General features: G+C 41.6%; 1 protein-coding gene across 1 annotated transcript in view; it reads left to right on the forward strand.

Moving 5' to 3' along the window:
- Positions 1 to 23,783, forward strand: part of EVC2 (EvC ciliary complex subunit 2) — a 181,904-nt gene that overhangs the window by 148,365 nt on the left and 9,756 nt on the right. The window contains exons 15-18 of the mRNA XM_090035570.1: positions 4,230 to 4,457; positions 8,712 to 8,926; positions 12,364 to 12,451; positions 23,517 to 23,713. Of these exons, the coding sequence (XP_089891696.1) occupies positions 4,230 to 4,457; positions 8,712 to 8,926; positions 12,364 to 12,451; positions 23,517 to 23,713 (728 nt within the window). The remainder of the gene's footprint in view (positions 1 to 4,229; positions 4,458 to 8,711; positions 8,927 to 12,363; positions 12,452 to 23,516; positions 23,714 to 23,783) is intronic.

Genomic DNA, 23,783 nt, shown 5'->3' on the forward strand with positions numbered 1-23,783 from the left:
TTTGAGCTGTTATGCAATCACTTCAACACATACAGCACGAACACACACAAATCAGGACAAATATATATATTTTTAATTAAAATATCTTATTATGGGTGCTTGATTTTTAGTATATAATTTGGGGTTTTTTCCCCATGCTAAGATGGCAAACCCTCTTACCCAAAGGAGTACTTCCAGGGGCAAAGGGAGGGACTTCTGGTGGCAAAGGTCAGAGGTTAGGGACGGGGCTTCCACCCCAAGATGGCAAAGAGGGGGCATGGCACCTGTCAAGGTAGAGCTACCTATGCGGCCCTTGACAGTTTGCCAAAACTCGGTAAGCAGCCCTCTGCCCAAAATTATTCACCACCCCTGCACTAGACTCTGGTGCCATGTTCTTCAAGACTTCAAAACTAATAGAGCTCATCCTCACATACTTCATTTTATATTTATACACTAAAAGAGGCAAACATAGACTAACCTATATATAGACTAGAAGAGGCAAATAAGCTTTCCTGCATTTTCAATTCCTAATTCATTTTATGATTTTGAATGAAGAACTAAATTAGTTAAAATAAACTGGAATGAAAAAAATAATCTGTGTGTACTTGCATAAGAGGCCGTTGCAGTCAAAACCCTTTTTGCTGGCAGCTGAGCCAGCAAGTTCTACTAATTTTTTTTAATTATCAGGAAATATACCAATTCAAATTCTAACAGCTTATTTGGCTGATATAAATAAGATTAGGGGTAGATTTGTATCAATAGACTAACTAAATCAGCCAGGATACCTTCAAGTCAGCCGGCCCTGACAATCTATACCCCGGGGTACTCAAGGAGCTGGCGAGCATCATAGCCCAGCCCCTGGCACAGATCTTTGAAAACTCTTGGCACTCTGGTATAGTGCCCAAAGACTGAAAGAAGGCCATGGTGCCTATCTTCAAGAAAGGGAGGAAAGTGGATCCAGCAAACTATAGGCCCGTCGGCCTGACTTCTGTCCCGGGGAAGATCTTAGAAAAGTTTATTAAAGAGGCCATCCTTAATGGATGGGCCGACGCCAACCTCCTAAGCAATAGCCAGCACGGGTTTGTTGTGGGTAGGTCTTGCTTAACCAATCTCATTTCCTTCTACGACCAGGTGACCTATCACCTGGACAAGGGAGAAGAGATTGATGTCATATATCTTGACTTCAAAAAAGCCTTCGATCTGGTATCCCATGATCACCTCTTGGCAAAACTAGCCAACTGTGGCCTTGGCTCCACCATGATCCGCTGGCTGGGAAATTGGCTCCGTGGTTGGACCCAGGGGGTTGTAATTGATGGCAGTCACTCATCATGGTGTCCTCTGACCAGTGGGGTCCCCCAAGGCTCTGTCTTTGGACCCATATTGTTCAACATCTTCATTAATGATGTGGACATCGGAGTCAGGAGCGGACTGGCCAAGGTCACCGATGACACCAAACTTTGGGGCAAAGCATCCACGCCAGAAGATAGGCGGGTGATCCAGGCTGACCTGGACAGGCTCAGCAAATGGGCGGACGAGAGCCTGATGGTGTTTAATCCCAAAAAATGCAAGGTTCTCCACCTTGGGAAGAAAAACCTGCAGCATCCTTATAGGCTCGGCAGTGCTACGCTGGCTAGCAGTACAGAAGAAAGAGACTTGGGAGTCATCATTGACCACAAGATGAACATGAGCCTCCAATGCGATGCTGCGGCTAGTAAAGCAACCAAAATGCTGGCTTGTATCCATAGATGCTTCTCAAGCAAGTCCTGGGACGTCATTCTCCCCTTATACTCGGTGTTGGTAAGGCCACAACTGGAGTACTGCATCCAGTTTTGGGCTCCACAATTCAAAAAGGATGTGGAGAAGCTTGAGAGAGTCCAGAGAAGAGCTACGCGTGTGATCAGAGGTCAGGAAAACAGACCTTACGACAACAGGCTGAGAGCCATGGGGCTCTTTAGGCTGGAAAAGTGCAGGCTCTGGGGTGATCTGATGGCCACCTATAAGTTTATCAGGGGTGACCACCAGGATCTGGGGGAACGTCTGTTCACCAGAGCGCCCCAAGGGATGACGAGGTCGAACGGTCACAAACTCCTGCAAGACCGTTTCAGGCTGGACATAAGGAAGAATTTCGTTACTGTCCAAGCCCCCAAGGTCTGGAACAGCCTGCCATCGGAGGTGGATCAAGCACCTACATTGAACACCTTCAAGAGAAAATTGGATGCTTATCTTGTTGGGATCCTATGACCCCAGCTGACTTCCTGCCCTTCACGTGGGGGGCTGGACTCAATGATCTTTTGAGGTCCCTTCCAGCCCTAATGTCTATGAAATCACTGATATATAGCATAAGCTTTTGAGGCCCCAAGATCACTTTATCAGATACTGTAAAAGGACATGCACAGAGCAGTATATCAAGTAGAGAGAGTGATTTGAATACAAAACACATGGAGTGAGGGAGGGAAGGAAGAGTAGAAAGGAGGAGTAGTGCTGAAAGAGGCAAGCAAGTAATAAACCCAAAGGACAAAAGGGTCACAAAACCTAATCTAGATAATGGGATAAGAATCCATCGTCCCTGTTTATGCCATCTTTAATACAATCCAGTCTCTGGATAATTTCTTGGTCCACAATTTCCTGTTCAAGTGCATTTTTAAAGCCTTCCAGTATAAGAACAGCTACCCTGAGTAAGCCGTGGAATGCCCAAAGAGATGGAAGTGTTCTGCTCCAGGCCTGTGTGTCTTTCTCGAACTGATGTCAGATTGTTTGTTCACGCTTACACATGAGGATCACCCCATCTGTCCAGTGTAGACTGCAGAGGGCCACTGTAAGCAGAGGGTGGCATATGTGATGTTGGTCGAGTTACAACGTCAGACTAACATAGCTAACTGCCTTTCTGGTGTAGACAAGCCATATCTGTTCCTATAGCCAAAGGCAGACAAGAAAGCGATGTTGCTAGTATGTACTTTTGACATCCATAAATCTGTATGAGAGCTGGAATTCATACCTCTCCAGGTTCTGCCACCATGCCCCGTTAGCAAACAAGTGCTTTTTGAATATTTATTTTTATTTAAATGTAATTCTTTTATCTCATTTATAGTAATTTCAGGCCTCAATGTATGCTGTTATACCATCACATTAAATTTCTTCTTTTTTCGTATGACATTTTAGGAATACAACATTCATAGATACATTTTTAAATGTGATAATCATTCAACTGCTTCAGGGGTAGCTGCATGGATTGATTTTTAGATCACCATTAAATGATCTCATTGGGCAATTGCTCACAATGTGTTACACCATCTGAAAAATCACACCACAGTTGCAAACCTGGACTCTCTTTGATTCTCCATTTAGGGAGTAGATGACCACATTTTCTAAGAAATGTCTGGATGCAATTTAGGGAGGACCAAATCTTTCTCAGTAGGTCAAATCCTGTCTGAGGGGTTGTAGGGTCACTGATGATGTATTTCTGTGGCAGGTTGCTATTTGCCCAGGCTTCCCTCCATTGTTCTTTGGTGCTCTTGTGATCATCGTAGAGTTGCTTGGCGTATTTCCAGAAGGGTTTTCTAGATTTGGGCCTATCCAGTGGTGGCATGGTGATATCCTTGTTGATTGGGAGGTTTAGGTTACCAGTGACTTTATGGTATTCCCTCATGCATGAGGCATCGTGGCCATGCGGTGGGGAAGCAATGTTTGCTAGGACTGGAAGCCATGGTAATGGCGTACATTTTAGCGTTCCTGATGTAATCCTCATACCAGCATTTAACTGTCTATCAACAATCTTTGTGTGCACCCTTTTGTTCCAGACTACGGAGCAGTATTCTGCTGCAGAGAAACCAAGTGCTAAGTGCCTGCTCGAAGCATGATTGCATTTGCTCCCCATGTCATTCCATCCAGTTTATGCACAAGGTTAACTTGTGCTTTCATTTTTTTAGCAACAATCCACTGATGAGCAGGGAAGGTGAGGCTCCGATCAAAAGTTACAATGAGGTATTTTGGGAACTTCTCGTGATTAACCTCTTCTCCACAGGGAGTGATGGCAAGTTTCTGATTGACGTGGGCATTGTTTAAACCAAGATTAAAATGCCAAAGATTGCATTTAAAATTTTTTTTTTTAATTGTTTATATAAAAAATCAAATAATTTTTAAAATAATTGTTGATTTTATTATCCATTCTGATATTATATTAGCCATTCTGCTTTATATATATATAAAATTTTTGTTAAAGTTATTACATTTGGCATTTTATGATTTTCTAGGTCCAGAATGAATTGCTGTTTGAAAAGGAGCATCAGTTGCATGCCCTGGAGAATAAACTTGGAGAGTACATTGCTGCTTTACAGTTCCAGAAGACTGATAAAAAATCCAAAACATTAGAGAGCTATACTGCCATCATAAGTGTACAAGCTTTGCTTCTGGAACATCTAAGTGCATCTAAAATACTATCGAAGTCGGAGTGTACCCAGATTTTAGAGGCACACAGGCCTGTAAGTAACAGTATTATGAAAAGGGCAATTGCCAAGAAGCCAGCTCAGCAACGGCTGACACCCTTTTGACTTCTGTGGCATTATCTTGAGTTATACTTGCTGAAAATTTGGTCTCATATTTCTGCTGTCTTTTCTAGTTTAGGCAGGGTGTGTGTATGTGCATATATAAAAGCTTTTGTGAGTGAGGGCATCTTTAGATGTTATTCCAATCACAGCATAACTTTTCTTGTGGAATGAAGACATCATGCTATGTGCATGGCTACACATTTATAGAGCAGGCTGTTAGAGAAGGATAAAAAGGAGTTAACAGTTTGCACTGCTGCTGCTGCCCAGTTGGGGGAGTGCTCACTGCTCAGTGGCACTGCTGAAAGAATTAGATGGCTCTACTAAGGACTCTTGGGGTCTCCCCATGGAACAAACTGTGGGAGAAGAGAAAGTCTCCCCCCATTTTCTCCCATACATACATGAAGCCAGGGACACCCTGCCCACCTGGAGCAGAGCCTGGACCTCCTGAATAGCAGGAAGCTAGGTGGGGTAGGGGGAATCCTACCCTTCCTTGCACGTATGGGCCAGGCCACACCCTTTCCCCCTTGTGCAGTTGGATGGATTTGCCCATCTGCTTGGGCAGACCAGGTCCTGCCATGCTCACCCCGTATGCCAGATCAGGCCCACCAGCTGAATCCAGCCCACAGATGGATTGGGCACCACAGAGCAAAAAAATTGGACAGTACTGTGCTCCACAGTCCAGATTATGACTTTTTTGTCTAAAAGTGATATTTGTTACAGATAGTAATCTCGATCACACAGGTAAAGATGGGAAAGATAGTGCATGAAGAATGCTGTAGTGTTTTGATAATAATGCAAGATCAGTTACGTATGTGGTGGTGCCTGACATGATGAATTCTACAGCTATGTGATAAATCATAATTATGGGGCGCCCAAAGTGCATAGTCAGTCTTGCTGTCCCACATTGTGTCTTTGTAGTCATTTTAAAATAAAACTAAACAAACAAAAACAACTTCCTTAGAGCCTTCTGGCTTCCCTTTATCATATTTTCTGCAGCAGGTTTTTGGAAGTGACAACTTACTTTTTCATAATTTCTTTCTGTCCCTTTATTTTTCATAGTTCTGTGCTCTCTTTTCCTAAGAAAATGTTTGTTTTCCATTTGTGACTATCCAAATAGAACTCAGGAGAACATGAAGTAGAATAAATAATATGGTTTTTTAAAAGTGAAACCTTTTTGCTAAACAGCATCTTTAGACAGCTATCATCATGAAAACTCCTTGTTAAATTTTAATGCTATCATCTCAACAGTCTTCTTCTTAAATATAGTATGTTAGAGTCAACACACTGAACAAACTGTTCCAAGTTGGTTTAAAGTATCCTTGTATTAAACAGATCTGTAACAAATATTGTCTCCCTTGAGTCCACAATTATCCACATATGCATTCTCACTTGAGGGTGTCTCCCACCTAGTGCTTCATCTGGTGATGTTTTTGCTGTAGCAGTAAGAGGAGAGTATGCTCTAGCTATACCTGTCCCAGGTCCCTACACCAGGGCATATTTACTGCTCTGCCAGGTTCTCAGCCAGAGGACTCCTTTAGAGTTCCTGACAGCATTCAAGCCATAGAAAAAAATGCAAAGCTCATGCTTTCTGACAGCTTCCTTTCAGAAAAGAGTGGGAAGAATGCTGAGAGTTATTTTCTTATCTTTTCTTTGATCCAGGGCAGGGTACAGCTCTCAAATGTTGCCTTCTGGTGCCTGCCCTCATTCATCAGTGCTGTTGTAAAGCCCTGGTGGCATCTTGTCACAACTACTCAGCTGCATCTGTTTTTCCCTCTTACCTGGTTCTTCCTTTTCTAAGCTTTATCAGTTCTATATTCAAGGTTTGGGCCTTGTTCCTCTTTTGATGGCATAATTCGGATTGCCACACAAGGTGCCTGTTTTGCCTGGGGAAGACCAGTGCTGTCATCAGTTCTTTCTGTTCAAACTAAGGATATAAAAGAACAGAAAGAGTCAGGCGCAGCTTCTTCTTCTGGATAGCTTCCTGGACTCTATCTCACACATAGGGTCAAAAGACTCAGAGCAGTACCATTCCCTCTGGCACCAGGAGCCAGCATGCAGTGGCATCCTTCTCCCATGCTCAGGGAATCCATCAACATCAGGGGCCTCTATATGGTAACATTTTCAGTTCTCCCCAGATGAGGGGTTAGGAACCGTTTGAATCTATAATAGCATGCTGTCCGCTATACCACTCCATGGAAATGGCTTTCTTGGTAGTAATTACATTTGCAAGGTGGGATCTAAGAACTCATGGCAGCCCCCCCCCCCCCCCCCCCGCCAACACTACGTTCTACCTAAATAAAGTAACTACACAAACACATTCTGTATTCTTGCCCAAAGTAGTCACAGGCTTTTATTCAGGGCCAGAAGATTAACTCAAACCTCATTCGTCTCTTGCAGATATGATTATGTCATTAGTTGTTTGTAGCTGACACATCCGAAAGTACAGTGACACCAGCCTAGCTATTATCTAAACAAATCTCGGGCTGCATAAAATTATGATGCAAGGCTGCTGTGGTGGAGACATCAGAAATATGGATACATTCCATCATTCATCATACTCAGGCTATGTCCATAGCATTTCTGCATAACACTGCTATAACCATTTGCTGCGGGACAGTTCCCTAGAGCTCTGTTTACAAAGCAGTATGCCCCTGTAGAAGTGTCTTGGGCAGATGCAGTGCTCGGCAGACCAGTCCTCCAATTTCTGTTCACCTGGAGCTAGAGGGACTCCAAGCCCCACCTTCCTGTATGCGGGCACTGCTTCAGAGTGGCCCATAAGTAAGAATATGTGTGTGGACAACACATCTGGAAAAGTTTTAATTAATCATACATAACTTGATTTTCACACTGATAAGATTAGCTCAGAAACAAAGCATTAAACTCACTTCATGAGGCTTACTGCCTTTTCTGAAGTTTGTGTAACAGGTGCCAAGGCAGGACCGGTTTCCAATTCAGAAACAGATTATTGCCAGCTTCCTTGTTCAGCTGTTTGGGTGAGGAGGGGAGAGTGGTATAAAAAGGATAGCTGAAGAGCCAGAGAAAAAAAGATGTAGTGCTGAGTTCCTTATCTGGTCTGAGGACCAGGCTGGTGACATTTTTGTTTGCTACTCTTTCTGCTTATACTACCTGCTTTGATTGATGAGTATAGACTTTGTCCTGCTAATCAAAGCTTGCCTGTTGCTCTGTTTTATTTCTGCGTATTCATCTCACCAGTTGGCAAATTTAGTTGACATACCTATTAAATAGAAAACACCAAAACCGGAGGCCATAGTAACTTCTCACACTAATTGCATCAGAGCTTGTTCAACCAAAGAGTAGAAGAAACTCATGCTTCAGTGCATATGAGTTTGTTTTACCTCCCTATGAATAGTTCATTAGTATTAATTTTCACTGCTATCTTAGCACACAAGACTTAAATTCAGCCTGATGCCAAGTACTGGACATGCACTTATTTAGAGGCTCCCTGCTTAATGTCCTTAAGTCTAAATAAAGAGGACAGTGAAAAAGTAGGTCAGAGGGTATTATTTTCTCCGAATTATAGTTGGCACAGAGAAAGTAAATGACTTGTCTAGAATACCAAGGAAGTCTGATGCAGAACCCAGAAGTGAAGCACAAACACGCTTTCTCACCAACTCTTCACTAAAAACCCTGATTTTTAAAATGCCACTACTGAGCCTCCTAAGGGCATTCAAAAAGTATTCTTATTTCATCATACTGACATTATTTTATAGATCCTGTGTTATCATAAATAGCATTCAGCATTTTCCAACCTATTTAGTATTGGTAATTGATTCAGTATAACTAAAATGTGTGTGCATGCATTTTCAACAGTGTGTTTCAGCAGCTTTATGCTACTTATAAAGATATCAGTCTCTCTTTTCAGTCTGTTGTGCTGATATTATATCTTCTGGATGTCTTCACTGGAAGTTTTCAGGTGCCACTGGCTTTTAGCAGAACAAAGATATACTCTAGGGTGTTGTTCTGACACTCATTGCTTACTAGTCATGTTTTACCATAGCCATCACAGTGATTTGGAAAACATAGTGACTGCAAGTTATTTGGAAGAATGAGAATGGAATAAAGTAATATTGCAATTCCATGATGGTATCTTTTTTCTTAACCCCAAATGAAATTTCTTCTTCCAAGATGAATTACTCATTTTTATCATTATATGTTTTCATATTCTAGGAGATTGAAGACCTTGACAGAAAGCTGGAATATGAAATGCTACATAAGGAGTCAGCTCAACATCAGCAGAACCTAATAAATAGGCAGAGATGGAATCCAGATGGATTTGGACTTTCAAGTGAAGTTGTAGAAATTAATGCAGGCAGACAACTTTCTACTTTGCTAAGTCAAGCCATGAATAAATGTAACCATTTAGTAAACCTACATCAGCAAAGGTAAGTTTTTCTGGTATTACAAATTACTGCCTTTTCCAAAACTAGCTTTGTCACTGTGGTCTTCATTGGTTGTAGCATACCCTGAAGAAAGAGCCGTCTTAAAGTTTTGTAAGCTTTGAAGGACAGGGACTGTCTCTTCATATAAAGCCTTTAAAGTTTTGCTGACAGAAGGTCCATCAGTGTACAGCAGCTGCCAGCCCCAGCCTGTCATTGTACATACATGTCTCTGTGGTATCAGGCATCCTTCTTGCAGTGGCAGAGCATAAAGCAGGGGCAGGCAAAATGTGGCCCAGGGGCCAGATGCATATTTTCCTTTCACTCTTCCTTTTCCCATCTGCTTTCATTCTCATCTCTGTGAACATGTCCTTCATACCCATTTTCCTCTGCATTATTGTGAACTGAACAGCAAATAAGGCACTGCTAGCCAAGGAGTTAGTGACCATTGGCTCTAATCTAACAGCGAGTATGTCAGATTTACAGTGAAGGACCAAAGCAGTTGAACTCCCCTGATTTTCCCGCTGTAAACTTTTGAGTGCCACTCCTATGAGTCGATTCTACCTGCAAGCCTCTGGACTGCTAGATGTCTCTCCAACTGCTGTGATGACCAGTTTTTCCAACTGGTGACCAATGGGTTTCTCTGTTTTCCAGGGAAGGTGGGGTAAGGGGAGATAGCTTGGGAAGAGGGGGCCCAAGCAGATCTGTAGACTGGGCCAAACGGATCCCCTGCTAATGCTGTGGTAATGATTTATGTGAACACTGAGGATGACTAAGTATTGGAGAAAGGAAATGCTGCAGCAGGCAGGAGGGTACTTTGGTATTGTGTTGCGTTGCTGCCGCAAGCAGTGGTCCCTGCTGAGCTGCCAAATGAGGGCATAGCAACATTTCTTACAAGGAAGGGAGAAGTCCACCATTTCCTGGAACTAACTGAAACTGCTGTGGGAGTATCTGCTGGAGCACTTTCTGGAGGTGATGTCTGAAGATAAGATGGGGGAGATTACTGTGCAGGGAACATGAAGGGCATATAGGGAATGATCAAGATGGTTCATAACAGCTGGTCATGCAGCAGCACTTACTGTTAGTACTTTCACTGCCCTTTTTGCTTTTCATCTATTGTGTGACCTGCAATCCTGGCTGTCAAAAAGCAGGTAGTTCTCAGGAGGGTTCTTTGTCACAGGTTGCTCATCTCTCTGCTTCTGGCAGGATAGATTTACTCTGTCCTCCTCTCTATAGCATCCAGATAAGGTTTAAGTAGGCTTTTGTCAGAGGTGTGCTTTGTGTGCCCCAGTCTGAGGGGGAAGGGGACGCATAGCAGGGCAGACCTAACCACCTGTTGTGCTGGAGCACCCAATGGAAAGCTGGTCACTGGTCCTTGAGTTTAGCCAGGTATTGACTTCTGCCTAAGTCACATCTCTTGGCTTGCATTCTGCTCATGTTGAGCTTGCAGATGTGGCATTTTCCGATTGCTCCAGTGACCTCCCTTGCCCCAAAGGGTAAGGATTTCCTATATCTTCCCTTCTTTGTGCAGGTGTGCCCCTGTGGGTATATTCTCCTCACACAGGAGATCACATGTATCCCAGCACGGTGTTAAAAATGCCAGGCAGCCTCTAGTCAGTATGAATTTGGGGAAAAACTAATGTCCAGACTGTTCTGCAGAAAGGTGTTTTCAGGAAGACTGCTCAAGTCTCCAGAAACTGAGAAATATCTTCACTCATCTGCTTACCACCACAGGGTATCAGTGAGCTTGTATTCTTCGGGGGAGATAGTGTTACTTTCCTGGCAGCAGGGAAGCATTCTGTCCTTTCAGAAAGAATTTAGGCCCAGTTCTCATCCACCCGTTAGGCCCATAAGCATACTTAGTTGCCTTATTGCCTTAACTTGCTCCAAAAACCAGTGGGCAGATCCTGGTTCTTTGTGTGTGGATGTAGTAACCATCTGCCACCTAAACCTGAGCTCTGCTGGCCAGTGTATGCTACACCTAGCTTTGCGCATCTCCCATTTATGCTGGGGTGTAAATTGTGCTTGAGGCTGCTGGAAACCATTGCAATAGCAGCATTAAATAATAAACTGATTAGCTGTGAATTGTAACACCTTGCATTGCATTCAGCATTTCTGGTATGGGCCAGTGGCTTAATACTAATATTCCACAGTTCAAGCAGGAGACCAAGGAACCGAGACTGACTCTGGTGTTCTCATAAGTTTATCAGACAGGATAGGGAGTGCTGTGAAAACCACGCTGTCAGTCTCTGGGGAAATATTTGCAATGAAATGCAACCTGCTTGAATTTCACTTCTACCTTCCCCCCTTGTGCACATTTTGATGCAAATTGAATTCTCTGTGATCAGTTTTGCTTGGATATACAAATTGTTCTAGCCAAGCAGACCCATTTCCAGGTGTCCCTGTGAAAATGGATTTTTCTTTTTAGAGCAAAGATATCTCTAAACAAAAATAGGAAAATATATGCTTTTGAAGGTTTTTTGGTATGGAAATTGCTGTCTTGACAACAAATATTACAAAGCAGGTATAGATGAAGCTTTGCAAAATTAAATAATAAAAATACCTCTTTGAATTACATAGATCCATGGTCATTTAGTGCTCTGAGTTTCATGTAGCACTGTGAGAGAGCTCTGAATTAAGTTGGTTTCACTTGGATTGATTCATAAGGAATGGTTTTAGACATGGCAAAAGGAGTCCAGACCTCTGCTTTCAAGATCAAATGTTTCACATTTGCACCCTTGTACTTTAGGCTATGAGCCCTCTAATTATGTTGGTAAAGCATCAGCCAACAGTGGGACCTAGACAAATGTTGCAGAAGAATGTCTGAGAGATCTCTAGGAAGAGAGTTGGGTCATTAGTTCACCAGAAAGTTTCCATTAGGGACCTGTAAAGGAACAGTAAGGGGAGCAGCTCAGCTGGCTTCCAGAATACAAGGCAGGATAAGGAAGCCTCACAACCTACCCCAGATGACCCATAAACATGGTAAATGGGCCTTGTGGTTCAGTTCAGAAAGAGAAAATAATTAGACTTGAGAGAGAATTTGCTGGGAGCTGTCTCTCCCCAGCAGTGCTTAACCTCAGAAGCCCCACAACTTTGTAAAAGTATGGTGGTAGATGTGTTGATCTTTGAGGAGACAAAGGGAGAAGAGGAAGTCAGCTGTCTGAATGTTTTTAAGAGATTTTGGATTTGTGTTTTAGGTAAAAGATTAGGGTCAGATTCTGCTTTGCATTTTTAGTGGTTTCCAGTGTGACAAAATAGACAGACAGCCTTTTGGTGAACATGGGGAAAGGAAACCTGTTCTTAGCTTGTTTAAGTAAGCATGCCATAAAACATTAACAAGATCTGCCAAGAAAATGTTATGTTTCTGAATGGATGAATTTGGACATGAATTGTTTCCTTATAACACTAAATGAGGAGAATGTTCATTTTCTCTTTCACTTCAGCTTAAGAGAAGAGCAATGGAATAATGTGGTGCTTGAAGATCTTTTGGAGAATATAGAAATGGACACATTCTTGGCACTTTACAACCAGGTAAGGGTGTAATGAAATAAAAGACTACTTTTTAAATTGCTGCTTTATCTGGAAATTGAGGGTAACATGAAAACAAGGTTGTCTTAAGCATGTCATTCTTTTCCTTCTCTAATCCTTCCAAATACTTTTTGAGCCCAGTCCTGCTAAGGTACTCACGATGTTCACTACTTCAGTTACTTCAGGCTTAGTAGCTAAGTAACCTTGAGTACATCACCAGTTTACTACAGCAGGCAGTGGTACCCTCCAGTGTACCAAGCCTGTCCATGTGGGCTGTCTTCTGAACCAGAAGTAGTGTTGCTACATTTGTGTGGCTTTGTGGACAGGCTAATTGGCACTTTAAAAGGAGACAGCATGTTTGAGAATGCAGTTACCTGGTCTTGGAAAGTTTGCAGTACTCATTGAGAGAGAGTAGTAAATACTATGCTCACTAGTATATACTTTCCGTTATTTATCTTGTGTGTATATAATTTACATTTTCTTCAGCTTAGAAAATAAAAATTATTCTAATTCCTCATTTACTTATAGTCTTATATCCTGAGGGTCTTGTGTTACAGCAATGCTTTTATTTATGTCTAAATTGATATGGAAATATATTCACATTAACATTTCAAACCTAAACAACAGAGGTGGATAGAGATACAGAACATGTATATATGACTTTTTTCTTTCTATTCATTCTCATTTTAAAAAAAGCTACCTCTTCAGCTAGCACAGTTTATTAGCCTCTACTGATAGACAGACCTCCAGAAGGCAGAGAACTATATGAGACACAGGCTAAAGTAGCCACTGGGAGAAGTTGGGATAAGGGGTGGTGCCTAAGCACCAGTCCTCAAAAGTAGTTAGAATTCTCCCCTGTGTACCCACCCCTGAGATGAGATGCATAAGCCAAGATAGTCCTTCTCACAAAAAAGACAGATACCCTTATCATATTGTGCCTAGGGATTTCCATAAATCATGCGGGAAGTACCCCCTACAGCGGCTCCTTTAATGTTTTTCATTTTGCCTCTTGCCCACCCCTGCTCCTATTGGCACAGGGGCCCTGCCAGCTGGGCCTTTTGCTGCTGTTAAAATAGGCCACTGTGCAGTAAAGCACATGTATAGACATTCCCATTAGGTGTTTTATCCAACTGCAGGACTGCGTAGAGTCAGTACCTTTCTCTGTTTTCCCAATGAATATTTTTTTATAGAGAGTGAAACAGCTTCAGTAGTAAGGATTAAGAGAAACTTGCTCTAGAATACCGACTAGCCTGGGTGATTGGGACACTATACTGGGATGTGGGGTATCATGGGTTTAGTTCCTTGATTTGAATTGGGTAGAGTAGGATTTCAAACGCATCTAAGTACTGGTTGTAATGATAACCTACCAAACTCTTTTGCATGGGGTAAGCATGTCCTGAGGACAGATCTGCTTCTTTAGCTGTCTTTTGATTTTCTTGTTTGCTTTTCTTTTCTAAAACCATTTTATCAAACCATCTCACCACCTTGTTGGCTTTGGCTGTCTGACATTTGGAAAGCAGTCACTAATGACTGAATCCTATTTAATCCTTAAATTCATTCCAGTGGTATTTGTTTCCACAGCCTACTGCACACAGCTCACAGTTGTTTACCCAGGAACTTTTTTGCATAGGTGAAAAGAATAGTTTTGCAGCCAATCATGACAATTTCTACTGTACACTTTTGTAAACTTCTTACAACAGAAATATTCATGGGAAGGTAACTCTCAAACCAGTTATGCCCGTAAAACTGCAAATCCTATACTGGCTCATTTATAGCTTTAATAGTTTACATAAGACTGATGAGAGGCAAGGAATTTTTGTGGTAGCTGTATATTTGAGAGAGCTGTCGGACAAGGTTCCCAGCACAAAGTGCCATTCTTCAGATCACTTTGTGGTGGAACTTTGCACCTGACAACTTGTCCAATATCTCTCCCAACTATACAGTTGATCCAAAAAAGATATCAGACAAACAAAAAAAAATCACTCCATACACCGTTATCATCATGGCTATAAATGTCACTTATAATGCTGAGATGGTTCCAACTTTATTTTTTCAGTAACATATATTCGTGGAGCAGTATCCCATTTAACAAAATTATTTTAACAAGGAGCAGTTCAATGGGCAATGATAATGAAATATTCGTTTAAATGAGATAATAACATTTAGATGTCAGTCCTGATGTCAGTCTGTATGATAATTAAAAAGCGTAAGGTGCTTTTCCAGGACAGAAGAGACTAAATCTTTTGTTCAGTTCAACATTGCCTTTATGACTAGATTAGCTTCTAAAGTTAAATGTGTTGTGTGAACTTTTGCATACAGTGCTATACCTTAAATTTGAAAAAAGGTACAAGAGAGATAGAAGATAAAGTTAACTTCTATTGATCAAGAGGAAATAAACCATCAGATGAGTTATGGAAACTGCAAAGACTTATGGACCTTTCTGAAACATACAATACTTTGGGCTTTACTGATCTCTAAGATTTAAGTAATTTATGGCATGTGAGCTCTTTTCATGCTTTTTTTTCTAGCTCTCACATATTAATCTTGTAATATCTGGTGTATCTGCAAATTATGAACAATACTCTGACTTTAGAGATGCACTCCTTTACTATTAGCACTCTCAGTATCTGTGTCTGGGTAATTTCAAGATATTTAAATCAGAGATTGTTTGATAATCATGTGGGCTAATTAGGAGAATGGTCTGGAACCTCAAATGTACCATTATGATGTTTACTTAGCAATGACATGGGCTGTTAAAAATCAGACTGCCACTTATAGAATGGGAACTGTAAAACCAGAGGATAAAGATCCCATTAGGGTCTTGGTCTGCTTGGGGACTGCCACATTTCCTGGGTAAACATGATGTAACACAGCAAGCTCATGCACAAGGTGGTGGAATCGCCATCCTTGGAGTTGTTCAAAAGAAGGCTGGATAAGCACCTTGTTAAACTAGTTTGAGTTTTTTAAGCTCCTGTCTATGGCAGGGGACTAGACTTGATGATTTTACATGCTCCTTCCAGTCCACTGACTCTATGACTCTATGGCTCTAAAATAATCCAGCTTCTCAATTCTACAACCCACCTTCAGAAAATGTCCTTACCTCGAAATGTTCACAGATATTGCGGGAGTTTGTTCCTTTGCTGCTGTTGTCTGGAAGGATTACAATTTGGATAAATTCAATTTCTAATACAGTTACAACATCACTACCTCTCAGAGTTTCTGTCTGTTCAAATGTTGCGCTACTTTAGGGTTGGTTCTTGGACATAATACATAATCTGAGTGTATAAGAGGGAACCCACACCACTGATAATGAGAGCTAGGAATGTTTTTCTCAATGTTTCATGCCATTGCATTAAGGCTGAAAGCTTTACAGGTGACTCAGTTGTAAGGTTTTTACTTTCTGTGTAGGATTCTGCAGACTAGAAAGGAAGGCCACAAGCAGACAGAGACACTCCATTTAGACCAGAGGGCTTGAGTGTTCTCTAGCCTATGGCAGGGCTCTTAAACTCATCTGGCCCAACTGCTGCAAGACCAGTCTATGCAAGACCACCCGCTCCACCAGATCCAGAGTCAGTGGTGCTTGATCCAGCTGGTTCAGGACTCCGCTTCTCATGGCACCTGCTCTGGCTAGATCAGGACATGAGGTTCACATGGTGTCCGGTCCAGCTGGTCCAGAGAGGACTCCGTGTTCAGCACAAATCCCAGACTGGCCGAAGTGGGTATTACATATGGCTCAGTCCTGAACTAGGCAAAGCAAGGACCAGCTCTGGCATGAGGGGGACCCAGAGGTTCCTACCACCCTCCCCACATGCCTCTAGGCAGTCCAGGACTGTGCTGCGTACAGCATCCCCTTCAGGACCCATGCTGCGCTTGGCATCCACTCCAAACCAGCTGGTTTGTCTAGCTCGTGTACCAGACCAGCTGGAGAGGGTGCCAGGGATGTTGGATCCAGCATGTGAGGGGAAGGCCATGAACTGCCAGACCAGGAGCTGGACGATATGGCTCCACAGGCTGAATTCGTACCATGTTTGACACCCCTGGCGTAGGGGTTACTCATCTTCTGACTGAATCGAAGAAAAAATTCAATCTGGCTCCTTTTCAACTAGCTGCCATAGGAAGTTTCTGGATATCATTTATAAGTACTTGTGTTTGTTATGGTAGCCCCTAAGGACCAACCCAGAATAGGGCCTAATTCTGCCAGGTAATATACAAATATATGGTATCAGGTAGCACTTAGCTCAACCCTTACAATCCAAATAACTATTTTTTGTGTTGCTGTACTGGCAGTTGAAAATCTTGAAATCTGTCAAGCTTGGTCAGATCATTAGAAGGCAGACACATGGTTGCCACCTAAAATGTATGCTATTCCAGTATTGTTTTGTCAAGTTTCTAAAAAGCCACACACACATATAGAACAGATTCTTCCAACTTGAGAAATACATGATTCAGGAGACTGATAGATGTAAGCAATGCATTTCATAGTTGTCATGGAATCTACTTCCTTTGGCTTGACACACTAAAAAGTGAACAAAGCGATCCTGAATAACAGCCAGCATAGTTAGCCTGAGGACACAAAAACATCTGACACCAGAGAAAATTCAGAGTATTGCTGCATTGAAAACCTGAACTATTATTGAGAACCTATAACTACTGTACATCTACTTATACAGTAGATGCACTGTACAAGATGGAGGACTTGTGGTTTAAGTTTTATTTATGTGACAGACACCCTGAACAACATATTTACCTGCATGCACACGTACCCATTCCCCAAAAATCAACCCCTTAGAACTGGGATGCACGTCTTAAGTGGGGAAGCTGAATTTGCCCAGAATAGAAGCACCTTGCTTTGATTCATGATCCACCTGGCAGCAGCAGTGACATTTTTAGTCAGGCAGCTAAGGGAATCAATTGACTTAATGGCTTGTTGTTCTTCATTCCAGACATATTAATGATTGTCTCTCCTTTTTATTGTCTTGTTGTTTCACAAATGAAGCTAACCTTTCTTCTGGCAATTCTTTTGTCTGTTGTCTGCTCCTTGTCTCTCTTCTTCATTTTCACAGCTCTGGAGACTCTTAGCTCTTTTCAAAATTGTAGATCCAACTGTGGAAACCAGTCTTCAGCAGCAGCTAGGGTTTCAGCTTTTCTTTAAGCAAGAGAGGGTGAGTGAGCTGAATATTAGGCTCTGACCCTGCTTTATACAGCCATAAGTCTGGAATAATCTTTTTTTTCCATTCTGTCTTCCCAGAGACAAAGTGTGTGTTGTATTTAGGGAGGAGGCATGTGGTGTGTGAGAAAATAGTCTTTTTGTGTGCTCCATGTAAAATCAGCATGTGGATAGAAAATAATTTTTTTATTGATTTATATATATAAGCAAGGAGATCCTCTGTTTTGGGTACATTCTGTGCATCTAATTTTTATAATACACCTGCCTGCTGATATACGGAAGAAAACTCTTGTCCACAGCAGATATAACAATAGTCTCCAACCTAAAACTTGCCTACTGCTCATATTTCTGAGAGGAAAGGTCTGAAGAGTCGATTAACAAGGTGCACAGAGTAGCGTGTTTGTAATCGCTGTTCATGTTGAATTCTGAGTGTTCTTCCTAAAAAACAGATAGATTGGGAAAACAAATAAAATGGGAAATTATATAAAATCAATCATGTACAATTGACAGAGCAGAAATTAGTGTGACAAGTGCTAGCTAGCCTTTATTATTTCTATGCTATTTATACAAGTTGCTGGTTTTAAATTGAATTTAAAACTAAGTTCATTGCCACAAGTCAGTGTAGTACCCACTGAAGTTAGCTACAGGTGCTCAATAATTGTTCACGTACCTAATTTTAAGTTGTTCAGGTTCAATGTTTTGGCCCTACTATCTTAATTTAGTTACAGCTCCCATTTAGGCCAGTGAGTTATGGTGGGTTCAGGATCTTAAGCCCCTTACCCAAGAATGTGATTTTAAATGAGCATACCGTTGTAGCCCCAGGTACCCTAGTCATTGTTTGCACAAGCCCCAGATGATCTGGGTGGAGTTTCATGTGAAAAGGGCAAAGCAAATATGAAATCACAACTCAAATAGAGTTAATTGATTTTTGCATTAGTTATTTGAATAGGTATTACTCAGTTTCAGCTATTTTGACTTCCTTGTAGTAGTTCTGCTGATGCTGATTTAAATTACCATTCATATATGAATGTTTTTGCTTTGGGTAAATTCAAAAAATACAAACTCAGATACAGCAACACAAGAAATAACTGGTGTTCCCACATGTTATCAGACAGAGGAATTTGTTTTACTCGGTGGAGTAGAGCCCGTAAATTAATTCTTCCCAGTTTGGAAGGGCAACACCAGGCCTTAAGCAGTAAGTACCCTACCCCAATCTTTTAGCAGTGCATAGCTCCTGAGTGGCTACCAGCATGAGCTAGGTCTGCCTGATGAGACAGTGTGAGATGCAGTACAGCATTTCAGGTACCTAAAATGGGTCTGAGGCAGAATTTATGAGCCTAAGTCCCTAGAAGCAACCTAGAAGCCTTGTACTTCCACAGCTGAAGAACCTATTAGGCATCCAAGGTTCTTTGGGTAAATCCAGTATCTTTTATTAGACCAACTGCAATAGTTGGAAAAAAATCTTCTTTCTAAGCTTTCAGGTACAAACACCCTTCTTCAGGCTGAGGAAGTGTCTGCAGATGTTCTGAGCTCTTCCTGGATGAGATAGACCAGAATAGAAGCCAGAGGACTGTATGCAGGAATACCAGTCAGTGAAAATGCAGATTGAGGCAGTCAGTGGTTAAGAAACAGGTAGGTAGGGGGTAGACTTGGTAATGATAACATGCAGCTGGTAAATAGTAGAGAGGTAGTCTGGGGAATCAGATGTTAGGCAGCTTATAGTGTGCCATAAAGCCAATGTCCATATTTAGTCCATGTTTTTTTGTATCCAGTAGGTTGATGGAGTGAAGTTTGTAGGCTGGTCTGCAAAAGGTATTTTGTAAATTCCCTTTGAGGATTAGAACTGAGAGATCGGAGAGAGATTGGTTGTCTTGTGAGAAATGTGCCCCTACAGGTAACTGGGTAGTTTTGTCTTTGATAGATTTTCAGTGTGTGTTTGTTCTGGTATGTAGTTGATGTTTGGTATCTCATACATATTTTCCATCCAGGCATTTAGTGCACTGGATAAGATATATGGCATTTCTGGAGGTGCAGGTGTAAGATTCAGTAATGTTAATGGTTCTGTTGTGGGGTGTGGTTATTGTGAAGGTGGTGAAAATGTGTTGGCAGGTTTTACATTTCCTATTCAGTGACCATATTTTGGTTCAGAGAGTTCCCAAGGAATCTAAACCGTGACTTCTGAACTCTGAAGAAGTGCCGTAGGCTGAGTAGCTAGGTGTCTAATTACCACCAAATGTGTCATGATCCAGCTAAGCTCTGCCTAAGTCTGCAGCGGGACATCCCTGAGTCAGGTGGATAAGCTGTAGAAATTACTGGGATCTCAGCATTTCTTATTGTCTAGGACTAGATGCTTCCTGCTCAGCATGTGGCTTTTTGTGGATTAGCCTTTAGAGGTGATTCACAAAATCTGTGAATCACCTCTAATCTTTTGTTGTCTATAAAGAAAAATTAGTCATCTACCTCATTTTTTAAAATTACCCTCCTGGGTCCAGTCACCTAATTTTAATGAATTACAAAGTATAAATCTCATTTCAGGTCACTGTCTGAAAGGCAGGAGTAGACTCATAAATCTCTGTATCTATCCCTCCTAGGGGGCAAAGATTATCAAGGGTTATTGCAGTTACAGCTGCATACAGATAAATGTCAGGATATACAGTAGAATCAGGAAATCAGAAGAAAAGATACTACCAGTGAAAGCATGAAATATGGAGCGTAAATTGGCTTCTCCAATTTAACCCCTTTCAAATCATCACACTCTGGAATATGTGCCACTGTGACCTACAATGAAATCTAGCCATGGACAGGTGTTATATCTGTAGTGCTAAATATACCTTTGGAGTCCTACAAAAGCAAGCATTCAGCACCACAAAGATGTTAAATGTGCTACAGAATATTAACACTTTCAAAGAGCAGCTTCCCATCAGCGCTCGTTACACATAGGACCTGTAGTAATCTACAGCCATCCTCTCCTCCGGCCCCTTTCCAAAGGCGAGAGAGTGCCTGCTCCCTTATAGCCCACCCAGCTACACCATGCCACTCCATAACAGCAGTTGATGGGGCTGCCAGGAGTAGTGACCACTGATTGGGCAGGGGGACCAATCAGCAGTTGCCACCAGAGGGGCTGATGCCAACTTGATGTAGCCACAGCTGAGAGGGAGCCTGTGTTTTGTGGGATGGGGGGAACAAAGAAGACCCCTATTGCCCGTGGCTGGAGTCACCTTTGCAGCTGCTTTGTGTCTCTCCAGCCAGAGGTCTTGAACAACTATATGATGCATAGTGCTAAATTTCTGTAGTGCTGCAAAGTACTGATACCTTTTGTAGCACTACAAATGAACTCCTGTCCATACCTGTAATGTCGTCTCCATCGTGGTGTCTGAGCACCTAACTGCAAATGGGTATAGTCCTCCAATCTCATCTTGTATGCTCCCTGACCTAGCAATACTAGCTCCCCGCTCCATTTCCCCATCACACACTCATCATTTTCGCTTTAAACTGAAACAGGGGTGCTGGGTGTTTATGTGAAGGGTGCTGCTCATAGCCAAATTATAGACAGTCATAATCATTTTACTTACATTAATCTACTCATTTGTACCAGGTCAGTGGGTGGTTTATGTTACTTCTCTTGCATTTGACAGAATTCATATCTTGCAGCAATTACAGTGCTATAAGCAGCTCTGAATTAGAATGGCTTTGGATGTTTCTTCATTATCCAACTGACATTCTGCATGGAATCTAAGAAACAGAGAGTTAGAAAAGCTACATGTTTAAGAGGACAGTTTTAGAAAATGTCAGGATATTTTTGTCATCCTTGTATAAATTATTAAATTAAATGTCTTACCTGAGGTATCCAGACTTTCAGAAAGAGGGAATGGTGCCTTATATGCTGTCAAGAACTTGATTTCTTTTTTAATTGCCTCTTATAAGATTCTGTGACAGTCAGTGTCCAAAAACTTCATACAAATATTCCTATAGCTCCTATCTATTATAAGGTTTCACGCTTGCTGCTTCCTATTATAGTTTCTGAGTATCTCCAATGTCAAGTCTATAGCAGTAGTGAAGTCCCCCATGGACTTTGTGAAGTCAGTGGCTTCCCTCTCTCTTTAGTGTAAAATCTCTGCTTGGGATGTGGCTATAGTTTCGTTTGGTTCGTTGATGTTTTTGTTTTATTTTGTTTGCTTGTTGATTTTGTGGATTGGGGCATTTTCAGTAAGTGAGATGGTAGATGGTGGTGAATGTACAGTTTGTTTTCATGGTAGAGTAGCTTTCTCAAAAAGGAAAGTTTTGCAGTGTTACCTAGGCATTCCTAGTCTGGATTTCCCTGATCTATTCTGCAGGTCTGTTCCATACAGCTGTATAAATTCTGCATGCACACTTTTAACAGCTGCTTTGACATTTGGAATCCATTGTAGACAGAGAAAATGATGTTTTTACACTCTCTATTTTCTTGTTTCAGAACATCTTGTTGTGCTTGTGACTTGGGCTTGATACTAATCCCCCACATCTAGTAGACACAGGGTGCATTCACACGTCGCCCTACATGATGTAGTGATCATGTGAGTCTGCACATGATCAGCAGCTACTTGACTGTAGCAGCGCACACTCACTATTTTAGCACACTGCTATGGTGAGCAGCAAAAACTACCTGTGCACCATGTGCAGGATGCAGTACAGGAGTTACTTCGCCGTGCCAGAAGGAAGTACTAAATCACAGCTCAGTAACAACGTCACCATAGGAATGTGTAGACGTGCCCACAGGCTGGTAAACAGTGCGGAGTCTCACTTCAGTGTATATGCTACTGTTTAGAGCAGCTGGAACTGAATAGAACTATTCCAGTGTAACTACTGCAGTATCTTCTGGGAGCAGACAGAGGAGCTGAAAAGCCTGTGTTGTTTGTGGCACATTATACTTAAAATGTTTTCAGCAAAGATATAGGACCTTTAGCATTGCCTCCTCTAGCTCACTGCTTGCCTCATACAGTACAATCAGTATAGCATCATTGATGTTGATGTGTTACAGATTTTTGTATTGCTGTACAGTTTAGATATTGCCAGGTGGCATGGGAGTTTTGACAGCTGTGTTTTGGCTCCTGGGAAAAAGTAGGCAGCGGGTTTTGTTTAGATACCCAGGAAGCCTTTGAGTCTTTGGTATTGGGGTGAAGATGAATCTACTTTACTCTTGCCCTATGGGTAGGAATGGAGATGACACGGTATCTGAATGAGATGGAGGCATCCTTTGTTCTCACCACCAGTAAACATTGGCAGCAACTACATGCTACTATTGCTGCCCATTCAAATATTTGTATGTATACTAAATAGCCCAACAGCTGGATTTTCCACTGAACTGATGAACAGTAAATTACTTAGGAATGTTGATTTTAAGTTGTCATAATTAGATTTCTGAATTGCATCTATTTAAAAACAGCATTAATTCACATTTCTCTTAGCCATTGTTTCATGGTATCTGCAGATCAAGGAATATACATGTCTTTTATGATCCATTCCTTTTTTCTTTTTTTGTTGGTTTCCTTTGCAGGAATCAGGGGGTAGATACTTCATTTTATTCACTGTGAAATCTTCAGTTCTAGAACACATTTGCTTTACTTGTTTCCTGCAAATACAAGCTAGCTTCTAAATGAAAAAATAATTGTGTAGCTATTCATGTACTGCTTCCAATCCTAAAATTCCAGGATCCAATACTCAGTTAAAGGCACTAGTGCACACACTGCTCAATGCTAGGAGTGAACACATAGGACATAATGGTTCTCTAAGCTTTTAATATAAAAAATATTCCTACTCTTTTATTCCAACTATTACAGTCTTTCAGGTATTCAGTTAAAAGTTATTGGTATTTTTTTTCTTTTAGTGCTAAAGTTTCTTCCCTCTCATCACCAATTCTTCTAGGAGCTCCGATTGGCAGGTTATCTAACCAAACTGACAATGGTACCAGTAGGGATGTTGCACAGACTGCTGAACTTACTGCTGCCTTTAAGTTCACAGAGTGAACTTCTTTCTGTTCTGGATTCAATCAGTGATAAGTATTCAGATGGCATTATTGAAAGTGACAAAAATACAGAGGAATCTGGCAGCTGTAGAAAGAGGTAAGCATGTGAATTTTCTTCTGAGAAGTAACAAATGGAAGTTATTACATTCAAGGAATAGTCTATCTGG

The sequence above is a fragment of the Crocodylus siamensis genome, chromosome 2 (assembly GCF_052110815.1).
Source record: "Crocodylus siamensis isolate JL-2025a chromosome 2, ASM5211081v1, whole genome shotgun sequence".
Classification (NCBI taxonomy): Eukaryota; Metazoa; Chordata; order Crocodylia; family Crocodylidae; genus Crocodylus; species Crocodylus siamensis.